This window comes from Nomascus leucogenys, chromosome 22a (genome assembly GCF_006542625.1).
Source record: "Nomascus leucogenys isolate Asia chromosome 22a, Asia_NLE_v1, whole genome shotgun sequence".
NCBI classification, from domain to species: domain Eukaryota; kingdom Metazoa; phylum Chordata; class Mammalia; order Primates; family Hylobatidae; genus Nomascus; species Nomascus leucogenys.
Genome location: NC_044402.1, coordinates 17,626,735 through 17,641,774, shown reverse-complemented (window position 1 = coordinate 17,641,774; position 15,040 = coordinate 17,626,735). Strand labels below are relative to the sequence as shown.

The following is a 15,040-nucleotide window of genomic DNA, read 5'->3' as shown; positions in this document are numbered from 1 at the left end:
AAATGTGATTTATCATGCTGGTGTAGTCCCAGCAATGTACAATCAAGATCAGGTTAAAATAGGGAAATGAAAGTAAATGTGCAGCAACAATCCTGTTTTTTTTTTAAGGTTTCTCTTCATGGATTGCTTTGCGCTCCTCCTCCTGCAAGACAGTGAGTCTCCACAGGCCCACGAATGTCATAAATGAGTGCAAGCTTGAGGAAGCACCTATCCTGTGCTCAGGACAAAATATCTGTGGTCCAGAGCAGAGTTCCCAATCCAGCTACTGTGAACCACGCTTGGCCCCACAAAAGAAAGGAAAACAGAAGAGACATTTGATTGGATCTTCCAGAAGGTCTTTGTTGCAATTTTTCTCCATCATTGAAAAAAAAATTACATCATCAAATAAAGACAATAGCAGCACAGCTTATTGAAATGTCACAAGCAAATTTGTTTTGTACTTTCCCTAAGATCATTATGAAATCCCCCTCCCCCCGCACTATTTTCTGTAAAATGCCTTTTTTTTTTTAAGCACCATGAAATCCTACAGAAAGAAAAATAAGTAAAACACCTCCACACATGGATTTATCATCATTGTCACTGGGTCCCCTGCCTGTGACTCTGGGATGGGAAGGAGGCCAGAGGCTGACATGTGAGGTGGTTTGCATATCACTTCTAGGCACCACTGCACCTTCTCCCTTCAAGCTCAGAGCCCTGACAGCAAAAGAGAGGTTCTACAGTTACCTTCTGCAGCATAGGTCTGCTGAATCGACAGAGCAGGAGTCCTCTCAAAGTAATTTTTTTAATGCACAGGGAACTATTTCAGACTTTTCACCTAAGAATCAAGAACACAAAGTAGATATCAAATCTCAGGCACCTGTGAAAATGATCGTCACTTTCAGTAAAATCAGAGACACCTCTCATTTCTCCTCAATGCCACTGCATTGATGTCAAGTGACTTACGGCAGGCATGAGAGAACTGAGGTTTACTTGGAGTATGGGTGGGTTGGTGAAGTCCAATGAAGGTATGGTGCAGAGACAGAGGACAGGGCTTTGCTTACAGCCATGTAATTAGCATGCTGTTCCAAAGTTTCCCTATGCAGAATTAACAGCATCCACAATGCCACACTAAAGTGATCTTTGTTTCAGAGTTACCCTTTTTCTTTTTAAGGCCATTACCAGCCAGCTCTTACTGCTCACTCAGCCACTGTCTTTGCACACAATTGCATCATAACAGTGAGAAAGAATAACCTCATATTAGCAAAATGCAACAAGCAGAGATATGGAATGCAACACTGGCTGGTTTTTCCTTTCTCGTTTTACAGGGGCTCTGAATGTTTGTTTTCCTACGCCTTTCCCATGGTTCAGAAACCCTGGTACCACACTGGATGCTTCACATTCTCACCAAATCCAGTGGGTAAAAACCAGCCCCACCCAAACTCTGGTCACCTTCTCGCTAGTCCTCAGAACCCAGCATGCAAATAGACAGGCAGCATTGACGAAGCCAGGAAATGACATCATCTCAGAGGCAGGCAAGGGGGCGGGCTCTTAGTATTCAGCTGAACTAGGACTTTAAACATGGAATGGTCCTTATAGAACCCAAAGCAGCCATTTCCGTGTGTGTGTGTGTGTGTGTGTGTGTGTGTGTGTGTGTGTGTGTGTGTGAGAGAGAGAGAGAGAGAGAGATGTCTGTCTGATCATAGTACTTGAATTCATGATACATGAAGTACTACAATTGACTGCAAATAGCAACAGCTTAAAATTCTTTAACTAGTCTTAACAGCATGCAAAAAATGCCCTCACAGCATGAGCCCTCCCGGTGACAGTAAACTAAAGAGCTATAAGGGAGGATAGAGAGAGCCTGCACAGGGCATGATCCGAATTTGGACACCAGTCTCCCAAGTACATCTGGTCTCCATCAATCCCCCAAAAGACAAATCCCAAAGGGCAAGAGACTAAGCTCTCACCTTAACCTAAAATAGGCAAGACAATTAATTAGTCATTATTCACAAATCCAGCTTATAACTTAATCTTAATAAATTTCGTGAACTCATGGACTAGGGAGTTTCATTAGAGAACTGCACAACTACAATGGACCTTGACAAGTATCTGTGCTCAACTCCCTCCCTTGATGTGCAGACAAGGTAACAGAGATCTAGGCAGAGAACTGTTGTGCCCACAATCACAGGCTATGACTGGTGGAACACAAATAGTCCCAGTTACCTTAGTAACAGGCCAGAGATGGCCCAACACCACCCCAGCCCCCCCCCTACACACACACACACACACACACACACACACACACACACACTCTATAAAGCCCTGCCCCAAAGTGATAAATTCCTGGAATCACTGTTGGGTTAGGACTGGGTATGGAGCTGTACTCTTCCCAGGAAAAAATGCCCATTGGCTCTCTCACCAGTAAAGCTCCAGATTTGTCATGCAAGAAAAATTCAGTGCCCGATTGCCAGTGAAGCAAAAGACAGCCCCCACTGAAGATGGTGGACGTGTGCTCTTTCCGTGTGCAAAATCGAAAAATTTCTCCTAGGTGTATGGTGGAGTGGGAGTGCAGATTGGAAAGGGGGGGCTGTGCTGATGCATGTGTAGAATGTGTAGCAGCTTTGACTTATCAACGTGTATTCTACATGCCATTTGGCCCTATCTAAAAAAGGTAACATTCAAGTAACTTCAAACCAACTGGCCTCCTCCAAAATCTTAGTTTATATGAAGAGGAATCCAACCTCTTATTCTCTCTCAGCTTCTTTGCGAGAGTATTTTATAGGTTTCTAAACACTTTGCACACATATTTAATCGATCAATCACCATAGAGGATCTTCTTTGATTTTGTTCATCACATTCTTGGCCAAATGTACTCAGGGAACGGGTTATGTAGAAAATTTTCCCACCCCCAGCCCAAGGTTATGTTTGATCCCTCTGTATGACTGATTTGACTATTTGGGGAAGCATCTATGCACACACCAACACATGCACCTGTTCCATTTGGTAGAGTATGCAGCTTAGTGCTTTGAACTATTTTATTCCTGCTGTATGCAGAGTTTCTACAAAGTTAGCAAGTAAAGTGCAAAAGAGTGCTTTCAAAGGGCATTTTTTAAAGGGTGCCACATACAGAATTTCTGAAACCAAATAAATGTACAGTAGGTGTCTGCAGGGGCAACCGTTTAAGCCATGTTTACACAAAGACCTTGTGCCCTCTTGGCGGTGGAGATTCCGCCATATCTGCTCCTCACATCTGTAAGCTGTGTCTATTGAAGCTAGAAAAACACACATACACACAAACACACACATTCACAAGGATGCATGACACAGACAGTATAGTGAAGTTGAAAGCAGACTTTGGTCAGACTTTGAATACCAGCTCTACCACTTTCTTGCTGTGTGCCATTGGATAAATAACATAGCTTCCCTGAGCCTCTGTGTCCTTGTGTATATAATGGGTTTGCAAATACTTCCCACATGGTGTCGTGAGGTTTCATTGAGCTGACGTTCATAAAGTGCCTAATCCTGTGCCTGGCCCACAGAAGGCACTGGATAAATGAGAGGGAAGCCTCTGCCAGATTTGGCTGTAGGGCCTGGACTTTTAACACACTACTACAAAGAATGTACCAGATAACACAGAGTGGAAACCAACTAAGTGAGATCCATGGACAGTTTAATTAGGAAACTTCGACTTGTTAGAATAACAGAGGAAGTCCCAGTTATCTACCTATTCCTTAAAACACATTTTTGTCAGGCTGGAATGATTCCCATAGGAAAACTCAACATCCACACCTGCATAAACGTCGCCTCCCAAGTGACTATTTATTACTGTGTGGACACAGGATGTCACCAGTGAGCCTCATCTCCAGTCCAGTGGAGGAGTTGACTTAGACCTTCCTTGGACAGGAAGGGTCTCATCAAAGTTGATTCTTATCTGGCTCCTTCTCAAAAGCAATGCCAGAACTTCAACAGAGCCTAAGGGTCTGGGGACAGGGAGATGGGACTGCATGTGCTCCAGGCAGGGAAGAGATGTGCATTTTTGAGAAATGGGCAGGGACAGGTCTTCTACGGTACCAGTGGTCGAGGATGTCGTGGGTACAACTTTCCCTGGAGGTTAGAAAGCACAAGACAGTTTCTGGAAGTCTCCACTAGTGCTGTGATCTTTTGGCAAATCCACATTGCAGGTTAATTACGTAAAATCCCATGAACTCTCTAAAAGGTAGCAGTGAGCCTAGAATACCCATAACCAGCAACTGCCTGGTGTTGCCAGGTCCAAATGCTTTCACGTGTGGCCCAAAGAGCTAGCTGTGAACCAGCCAATTATGATAAAGACTGAGGCATACGCAGGAGTATGTATTTTCCCCTTTCTGCTACAAACCCATTTAAAATCATCATGCAACCTATGACTAGCCATTCCCTGACTTTCCTCTACGGGATGTTCTAGCCTCAGAGGCCAATCATAATTATGATGTGTTAGCTTACCGTTTGCCTGGGAACAATCAGTCTAGGGGTGTTCCAGTTTTAGTGAATAACCGATGTGAGATGTAGAAACAAGCAAGGAGAAGAAGTGACATTTTCAAAATGAAGGAATGCCCAAACATAAAAGTAAAATGAAATATTTTAAGTATTTCTAAGTATCATTGTTAAACGGAATTAATGGCACTTACGCTGCAAGCAATAAAAACATTTCAAGCTTACTGTACAAGGGGTACATTTACTTTTTGTTTGGAGATAGCGAGATTGGATCTTATCACTATGTCTACCCTAAGACACCCAAGGGACAAAAAGCCCTGAGATGGAAAGATGCCATGGTCCTCCTCAGTGTGTCTCAGAAATGCAGGATGTCTACTTTTATAAAAATGTAGGATCGGCTAGACAGAACAGCAAGCCACTGGCATCATGCAAGGCAATTGTTTTGGTATTTCTCCCCCTCTTATCAAAACAAGTTATAACCAAAGTACATGGACATTTCCAAATCAGTTTATTGTCACCATTGCACTCACTGAGGAAAATGCATGATTGGCCTTTAACCACGCAGCAGTTGAAGTCGCGTTTTCACCACTGCTCGCCAGTTCATGTGGACTACCTACCCCTGTGAGAAAGACCAAACTCAGCAGGCTTCTGTCATTGGTTAAGGTGATATCCACAGTGTGATGTGTTTGTGATTTTTTTTTCTTTTGTCATGAGAAAAGCAATTGCACCTTTTAATACGTGTGCTCTGTTCTGCTTCCAACAAATTCCAGGTGCTCTCAGGTCCCCACAGACATTCATTTGGAGCATAGAAAGACTAGGTATGATGCACTGAATGGTTTCTGTCGAAATTCAAGCTCAGAGCACATGCCAAAATGTCAACTCCAACCCTTGTTACACATAACCAATTCACCCCCAATCAGGTCCCCTTCTGCGTGTGCACATATTACTAATGACTCCACTAAAAAGACACACCTGTTTCTTTCAGGAGGCTGGTCTAAGGAATAGCTGCCCTTGTCTACGTGTGTGCCCAGGTAGCACTGCCCAGGGGTACAGCACTGCCACTGAAATGCACTTAACATGTACGGCCAGAACCGGCTACGTGCACGGACACTCTTGGTGTGTCCTGTGGTTGCTATCTGAAATGAAGTTTTTGTTCTCTGATTCCTTTTGGCAGAGCAAGCTTTCAGTTGTTTATGGCACAGTGAAATATATTCTTCAATGCTATGTAATTTTGGACTAATAAGTCTGTTTAAGGCACGTGTCTCAGTGTGAATATTAAAAACACACACACACACACACAACGCTCAGTCCAAGACCAATGTCCTTCACATTTAGTTTCTGTCTTCAAGTAATGAGTTGTTCTCCAGCTCCCGGTCTTTGGTGTCCGTGGGTATCATTCCGTTCTCCATCTCAGCGTGCTGCTGGATACAGTCCGTCAGCATGGCTGTGCTGGAGTTGTCCGAGTTACACATCTTTTCTGTCTCCTCCTCTTTCTTCTCCTCGTCCAGGGAGTAATTCCGGAAGGTCTTGTAGATTTTCTGAACGTCCTCGGGCAAGGTCTTTTTGAGGTCCTTGTTTTTCCTCTTGGTGAGTCTGGAGGTGGACCCGAACTTGTTGATGATGTTGTCCTCGGACGCACCCTGCCCGTGCTTGTTCAGCTGCTCCGGCCCCTTCAGGCGCAGGTTGTTGGGTCGGTTGTTGATGCTCTCCTGGGACGAGGCCTTGAAGTGGCCAGTGTCCAGGGCGGCAAAGACAGAGCGCTTCTCGGGGGACAGCATGTCCAGTGAGTGGGCCCGCTGGTCCAGGCCCAGCCGCCGGCGCTCCATGCTGCGGATGGTGGCCGCCCGCTGCAGCTTATCGTGGATCTCCACGCTGAGCCTTCGCCGTGTCTCCCGGAACTCGGCCGTGACGTTGGCCTTCCATTCCGCCGCATGGGCCTTGATTTCACCCACCTGGCCAAGAGACAGAAGAGCAACAATATGCTGACAAATGCCTCCCTGCTTGGCCTCCCAGCACCCACAGCCCTCGGGTGTCCCCACGGGGAGGCCAGGAGGTGACGTGGCACATGCCCAGGGAGAGGTGCAAATGCTACCTTCTGCCCTAGTACTTCTGCCACCTGGACACCCATCCCTAATTGGCTAGTGAATAAGGTGGCTCAGGGAGACACACGTGGTGGGCAACCCCAAGAAGCCTGAGATTTGGAGATGGTGACTTAAAGAGAGGGGGACGGCATTCTGCAGGAGAGGTTAAAATGTGGAGTTGGACAGGCCTGGCTTCGAGCTCTCTTTTGTCAATTGCATGGCCTCATTCCCCCAACATACACTTGAGTGACCATATGTAGCTCACCTGAGACGAGGAAATGCACCTCACTCAGTCCTGGGCACAGCAGATGTTCAGCAGGCCTTCTGCCCTCCCTGCCTTTCTGGTTTTCTATCCGGGCAGGGTGATCAACCTGTTCCAGTTTGCCTGGGGCTGTCCCAGTTTTAAAGCAAAGTCCTGTGTCCTGGGAACTCCCTCAGTCCTGCGAAAACTGGGATGGTTGGCCACCCTATCTGGGCCATGCTACGGTCATGTGCTGTGGGGCTTTCCCTGGTTTAAGAAGATGCTCCAGGGCAGCTGGTAACCCACTTCCCCCGGTCGGGGTGCAGGAAGAGGGCCTGTTCTGCCAAAGCCCACAGAACAGGCCTCCTTAGAGTGGAGTTTTCCCTGAGGATCAGCACCAAATTTCTTGGCTCTTAATGAACAGAGCAGACAGTACAAGTCCCATGCTTCCCTCTGCAAATGAGGAACTCAAATTTGTGCATTCAGGAAAGTCAATATTCATGTTGTTCCCTTCTCTTTTGTTATAGCTGATTTTCAGCAGGTCAGTTAGCTGTCTGGGGAACCAGTCTGGAAATTGCATTGCTTACTTTCCTGGCTTACTTATGTAAACCAGGAAAATTAGCATATGGGCCCAGGAAAATGATATGGGAAATCTCTCCATTCAGCAACTTTCTCCTGGGGCCTTTTATACAGAATGAAGCAAACAGAGGCTGGTCTTCTCTTTATTTCTTTGGTTTTTCTTATCTCCCTTCCTTTCTTTTAGCTCTTTTTTTTTCTCCTTCCTTGGCCTTCCTCCTTTCTTTTCCTCTATTCCTAAGAGAGCTACATGAATATTTATTTTTTCATCACAAAATTTATCTTTCCTTCTTATGTCTTCCTTTACTTCCCTTCATGTAAAGTTACACGCACGGCTCTGTCCTCAGGGGTGTATATTTGTCTCTATGGATGCGACAACCAAGAGGGGATATAAGTGAAAAAGGCCCGTTGGGCCCACCTCCCCGTAGCTGGCCACTGTTGCATGATTTCAGTTTCTTACTGAATCGGGAAAGATTCTTGGCGTTCAACTGCCTTTCCGCACAGACCCTGAGACCAGAAGGACAGGCTGCACACCCTCCCACACACTCAGCAGTAGTCTACCTCTCCTGACTATTTATTTTCATTTTCATTTTTTTTAAATCAGCTGTTGTTTACTAGTTTTTCCAGGATTTATGGGCTGGTAAACGAATCACCATATTTTCTCACCTGCCAAAAAAAGAATCCAGAAATAACTGTATTCTATTCTCCTTAGCTTTGAAAGAATGATTCAACATGAGGAAGCCTATGACCCGCTCCCCCCACCCCCGCCACACCCGAGCCAGAAACACTCCAGCCCACAGGACAGAGACAGGCAATTCTGGACACAAGCTCATCTGTTCTCAAGACCATTCATAGAGTTAGGAAGGGGTCCTACCTCTTCTTTTGTCTTTTTGGACAGAACCCGTAGCCAATCTCCAATCATACTGAGGACAGCTGCAAAGTAGGCAAGGCCAACAAGGATCCAAAACCACACTAGGGGCTTATACCACTCCCGATAATTGATGCCAGCGTTTCCCCCTGAAAACAACCAAATGTTACTTTAACCGTGATCTAGCATATGGTCTTTGCAGAGAACACATACTCCATTCCATGTAGTGAAGATGTCATCCATCATCGTGTAACACTTAGGTTTGCTGTGTACAAGGTGGACTGGGGTTAGAGGGCAAGGGGGGTACGCATCCCTTACCCAAAAAAGCCTAACTTGAGGCTTTACTTCCCTCGATTCTTGACCACTAACCTTAATACCAGAAATAAAAAACGCCAGTGGCCAACTTGACCTACTAATGCTCAACCTGAGCATTGAGGATGAGTGACTCTGAACTACAGGACAACAGATCAGGCCTGGCTGTCATTATTTTTTCTTACACTTCTCTAAATTTATTTTAATAAAATTCAAATATAATCATATCACCCCCTATGTTTGGAATTCTTGGAACCATTTCCATCTTAAGCACTCGTACATTTACTAAGAGACAAGTGGATGTGTGAAAGTAAAATTAGCTTTAATGGCATTACTGGGACTTTGATGCAAGCAATAGTGATTTAATGCTAACTGAGGAATGGTGTTTACATAGCGCTACTCCAAAGGGTCAGTTAGGCTGAGTAATTAGAGTCACCATAAACTAGAACTAAAAGGGACCTCTGAGGCCAATCCCTTTATTTTATAAATAAGGATTACAGTAAAAATCCATCAAACCAAACTGGCCAGTTGCCTGACTGCATTGACTGGCTGTTCCATTGAAAGGACCAGTCATTTATTCTGAATAATTAGCCTATTTATTCTAACCTTCCTACAGACACTGCTGGAGGCAGCCATGCAAAACAGGTTGCAAGCCCAACCCACCATCCTAAAGAAGTGAGGAAGCTCCTGGAAATAACAGACATCAGCCTCGATCTCTCTCTGGGAAACGCTGTTGCCTAATGAAGCAGGCAGTGGCCGTTTCTAAGATGACAGATACTAGCAATGGATTGGTAACTATGGTATTAGGTGATGAGTGATTACAGACATTCCCACCGGACCAGGTTTGTAACCACATCTAGCACCACTGAGTCCTACGGCAAAGGCAGCTGGGCAAGAAATGTGACCTGTGGCTCCTTTCAACAAGCCCAAACCCAATCAGCAACACAGTGCAGCAGACCATGAGGCTCGACAGCTGCTGCCACTTCTTAGAGTTAGAATTCTAACTTCTCTGCGCCAAGCCCCCTTCGGTTTGGTCCAGCTGCTTTTGGTTTTTCCTTTCGGACAACTCTCTCCTGCATCATTAGAGCTGTAGGATACGATTTGAGTTCCTGCACCAGTAAGTGGTTCTTGAGGTTCATGTGGTTTCTGTGCTACGCCAGAGAAATCTGTAGCTTTTTTTTTTTTTTTTATACTTTAGGTTTTAGGGTACATGTGCACAATGGGCAGGTTTGTTACATATGTATCCATGTGCCATGTTGATTTCCTGCACCCATTAACTCGTCATTTAGCATTAGGTATATGTCCTAATGCTGTCCCTCCCCCCTCCCCCAACCCCACAACAGTCCCCAGAGTGTGATGTTCCCCTTCCTGTGTCCATGAGTTCTCATTGTTCAATTCCCACCTATGAGTGAGAACATGCGGTGTTTGGTTTTTTGTCCTTGCAATAGTTTACTGAGAATGATGTTTTCCAGTTTCATCCATGTCCCTACAAAGGACATGAACTCATCATTTTTTATGGCTGCATAGTATTCCATGGTGTATATGTGCCACATTTTCTTAATCCAGTCTATCGTTGTTGGACATTTGGGTTGGTTCCAACTCTTTGCTATTGTGAATAGTGCCGCAATAAACATACGTGTGCATGTGTCTTTATAGCAGCATGATTTATAGTCCTTTGGGTATATACCCAGTAATGGGATGGCTGGGTCAAATGGTATTTCTAGTTCTAGATCCCTGAGGAATCGCCACACTGACTTCCACAATGGTTGAACTAGTTTACAGTCCCACCAACAGTGTAAAAGTGTTCCTATTTCTCCACATCCTCTCCAGCACCTGTTGTTTCCTGATTTTTTAATGATGGCCATTCTAACTGGTGTGAGATGGTATCTCACTGTGGTTTTGATTTGCATTTCTCTGATGGCCAGTGATGATGAGCATTTCTCCATGTGTTTTTTGGCTGCATAAATGTCTTCTTTTGAGAAGTGTCTGTTCATGTCCTTTGCCCACTGCCAGAGCAATCAGGCAGGAGAAGGAAATAAAGGGTATTCAATTAGGAAAAGAGGAAGTCAAATTGTCCCTGTTTGCAGATGACATGATTGTATATCTAGAAAACCTCATTGTCTCAGCCCAAAATCTCCTTAAGCTGATTAGCAACTTCAGCAAAGTCTCAGGATACAAAATCAATGTACAAAAATCACAAGCATTCTTGTACACCAATAACAGACAAACAGAGAGCCAAATCATGAGTGAACTCCCATTCACAATTGCTTCAAAGAGAATAAAATACCTAGGAATACAACTTACAAGGGATGTGAAGGACTTCTTCAAGGAGAACTACAAACCACTGCTCAATGAAATAAAAGAGGATACAAACAAATGGAAGAACATTCCATGCTCATGGGTTGGAAGAATCAATATCGTGAAAATGGCCATACTGCCCAAGGTAATTTATAGATTCAATGCCATCCCCATCAAGCTACCAATGACTTTCTTCACAGAATTGGAAAAAACTACTTTAAAGTTCATATGGAAATCTGTAGCTTTCTCCTGTGGGCTATCTGGGAGTAAATATTTACCTTTGCAAGTCACTATCACCCAGCAAAGATGGTCACTAGGGTGCGCCAGTGAACAAGGAACAATGAAGCAGGCAGTCAACACCCTTCTAAGTATCCCTTTATGAGCTGCTTATCTGGATTCGGAGTTCTGTGTGTGCTCCCAGACAGAGTTGCAAAATACTGTAAGGCTGTCCTAAAGTGAGTCAGCTGCAAAATAAATCAGCAATCAATCCTGCAGGATCAACGTTCTGATTACATTTCTAGTAGAGTTCGTACCATGTCAAATCACAGCAACCATCAACTCTTGTTAATGTATCATTTTCCAATGATTGGGCAACCTTCCCTATCACTTGTAGACTGTTACCAAAAGATAGAGATAAACTTCCAGTCTTTTCAGGCATGCATTCTCCAGATTGGTCTGTATAAGCTCAGAAAACTGGAGCTTGGAAGGGGTCTGGCCTAATTGCAGTCAGCACTGTGACTTTTAAGAGACCATGGTCTGCAGAAACCTCAGGACAAAGGAAATATGGCTCTGTAATCACTGACAAGGGCAGTAAAACTGTGGATGCCTGGGACTGTGTAGGTTGTGCCCTTACTAGGTAAGTAAAGATAAGGTAAAGTGCTAGTTTGTACTAAGTGCTCAGTCCATGGTAGATAATAAATAACAAAAGCATTATTTAAAAAATCTCACTCCCAGGCCTCTGCTACTTGTGCCTCAGATTAACAGACCGAACTGAGCCATTGGTTAGAGATCTGTGTCTGTGACAGGTATCTTATAATAGACAGTCCTCAGGACAGCCCAGTGTTATCCCAGAGAGCTCTAAAGCACCACCCACTGCAGGTTATGCTTTCGATACTTAAAGATGTTTGTGAAATAGTTCAAAATTCCAGCTGCCACTACATGTGTTTGCCTTAGATTGGAACCACCACTGAGTTTTCCCATGGACCAGCTACGGATGATGCTAAGGGATTAACTGGAATACATCTATAACTGTTCCTCTTACTTTTCTCAGTTTCTCTGTGCGGTCTCTCTTCAGAGCTTGAGGCCACTAACTAGACATCCATGGTTGAGCACTGTGCATAAGGGGAAAATGGGTAGAGTCCCAGACTCCAGGTTTTCTGTAAATGATTTTTAGTCATATTGACTAAAAATCAATTTTTAGTTAAAAGCTAAATAAAACTAAATTTAGTCACTTTGCAATTCTTAGTCCTTAACCAATAAAAAGGAAGGGGAAAAAAACCCCTACTATTTCTACAAAGTGGAATTCAGTCTTTGTCTGCCCAATTGGAAGAGCTACAAAACCACTCTGCCAGTTATTTGTATTATAAAATTAACAGGGAGGCACACGTGCCCCTATTGATGAGCCTTCAGCAATCTCTTCCAGAATTTCCTGTTTGCCAGACTCCCAGAGACCAGAACCCATCCTCCTGATGTGCACAGTATTCCATGGAGAAATCAAGACACTGCTGGGATCACATGCCAAACAAGAACAGTCTGGCCAGGTGCAGTGGCTCACACCTGTAATCCCAGCACTTTGGCAGGCCGATCACATGAGCCCAAGAGATCGAGACCAGCCTGGGCAACATGGCTAAATCCCATCTCTATGAAAAATACAAAAAATGAAAATAAAAAATAGCCAGGCATGGTGGCACATGCCTGTAGTCCCAGCTACTCAGGAAGCTGAGGTAGGAGGATCACTTGAGCCCCAGAGGTCCAAGGCTGCAGTGAGCCATGATCACACCACTGCACTCCAGCCTGGGCAACAGAGCAAGACCCTGTCTCAAAAAAAAACAAACAAAAACAAAAACAAAAACAAAAAAAAACAGTCTGCTTAGGGCTCAGGTCAGGCTGCCACTTCACCAGGAACTGGTAAAGGAAACACACACACACACACACACACACACACACACACACACACACACTCCACCCAGACATTTCAAACTTGTGATAGATGATAGAGTTGTTTGATCAAAGTGTTCACTTCTTGTAGTAGAAACTGATCACTTGTCTGAACATCTAGAACTATCCTATTAGAAAAAAGAAGGATGGCCTCTTCCTTCTATCTGTACCTTTCTACCACACTTCTGGGAAACTGTTGCACATATGAAACTAAATCTCATTTCATTTGCAAGTTCCCTGGCCCTAGATGAAATTGATGGTGATTTTTTTTCACTTCCTTAAACATAGCTCATCCACATTTATTTTTACAAGGAAGGCTATTGCTTATATATACACTCCTGCATAATCCATGAGCTTATATTCCCTCTGGGCAGTTCTCAGCTCCCCGTAGTCACCAAAGTCCTCAGCTTTGTATCTGGGCATGCCCAGGACAACCGTTTGAAGAGACAATGGCTCTCACCTGGGAGTCAGGAAGCTGAACCTGCAGGTCACTGCAGACCAAATTCTATGCTAATCTCGTCTGAGTTTCCTATGTGCCACTTCCTAGCACAGCCTTTATCATTGGATTAGAGAGGTCTAATCCAATTCAGAAGTCCAAGATTCAATGAGAAATTCACTTTAGTCTTGCATAATTTGTGTGACGGTAAGGGAAATAAGCATCCTGAGAAGGAAAGGGTTGGCTTTCTTTTCGTAGCAGAAAAAACCTATGGTGTTTATATTACATAGGAGTAGGGATTTGAAATGAGCCTCTTCACAGCAGTAGTGACACTGAGTCATCTTCATTTGCTTCTCCTGCAACATCTTTTATCGATTGCGAAAAGCACAGCCAACAGATTATTTTTCCCGCCAGAGCCCCAGTGCCTGGCATGCCCAGGGAGCTTACCTGCCACAAAATCACCAAAGCCCACCGTGGTCAGAGTGACCACCACAAAGTAAATGGACTCCAAGGCCGTCCAGCCCTCGATGTACTTAAAGATGACAGCAGGGATCGTCACAAACACAATGCAGCCAGCCAAGATGAACAGGATGGTTGAGATGACCCGGATCTTGGTCTGACTCACTTGCTTTTTCTAGAAAGAGCAAAGGAGAAAGATAGGCAAGTCAGCGGCATCACCCCGGATTCAGGATATAGATGCACAGAAAAAGGTACTGTGTCAGTGACTTTTAACCTTTCTCTGGTCATTGGCTGCTTGGAGGAAATTTGATGAAAGCTGTGAACTCTTTCCTAGAAAAGTGCATTCAGAAGTTTTCAAGTGGTCTAGGAGGTTCTCAGGCTCCCTGAAGCCTGTTCGTGGACACCAGGCCAAACAAACAAACAAAAAATCCTGCTTAGCCGATGCTTTGAATGTTTCTTGCATAGTTCCATGACTGCAGCCCAAATAGTGATTCTAACTTCTCACTGGTGCAAATATAACGATTTCCCAAAAAGGGCCTGCTGCCATTTGTCATGTAGTATTACTGATCCACCATTCGTGAGAATGAGTTTGGAGCTCTTTCCACAATGGTGGTGATGGATTTGCACCGTTTGCCTTGTGTCAAACAGAATATGCTGGAAAAAAAATTATCTGAGTCAGGCCAAAATGTTTGGATGAAACGGAAAACACAGTCATCCCCATCTTCACTTGTGACCGTCTCTAGCCAAGTATTTGTGTGTTTCTTCACCCCCACATTTTCCCTGCTGAGGCTGTACATTTATAACACACTTTTGTTTTAAAACACACCTGTCTGAGCTGGTGCTGTGATCATCATGTGTGTTGACTGTATTACTCACAAGAGACAGGACAGGAGTTAGCATAACAGGGTCCCCGTCTAAATGGGTAGTAGGACGACAATTAGATTGACTTAATGATCTGTGGTGAAATCTCCTTTGGGGCTTTGAAATTTTTATACAACTCTGCAAACAAATCTCATCTCATGCCAGCTCCTGAAGGAGTCAGTTGTTGGGTCATTAAAAAAAAGCATCTAGAATGGGAATTAGACTGATACTGGGGCAAAGGAATCAAATCAATGGAGTCCAGGAACAGGACTGGTAGCATCGGTCGTATTCTCTTTGGATGT

The 15,040-nt window shown here is 44.3% G+C and overlaps 1 protein-coding gene across 2 annotated transcripts in view; it reads right to left on the bottom strand.

The window, feature by feature from the left end:
- Positions 1–318: 318 nt before the first annotated feature.
- KCNK10 (potassium two pore domain channel subfamily K member 10) overlaps positions 319–15,040 on the bottom strand; it is a 156,976-nt gene continuing 142,254 nt past the window's right edge. For both annotated transcript variants that reach the window (XM_003260855.4, XM_003260854.4), the window contains exons 5-7: positions 13,866–14,052; positions 8,222–8,364; positions 319–6,401 (exon numbers count right to left, since the gene is read on the bottom strand). In XM_003260855.4, the coding sequence (XP_003260903.2) occupies positions 5,781–6,401; positions 8,222–8,364; positions 13,866–14,052 (951 nt within the window). In that variant the 3' untranslated portion in view covers positions 319–5,780. The remainder of the gene's footprint in view (positions 6,402–8,221; positions 8,365–13,865; positions 14,053–15,040) is intronic.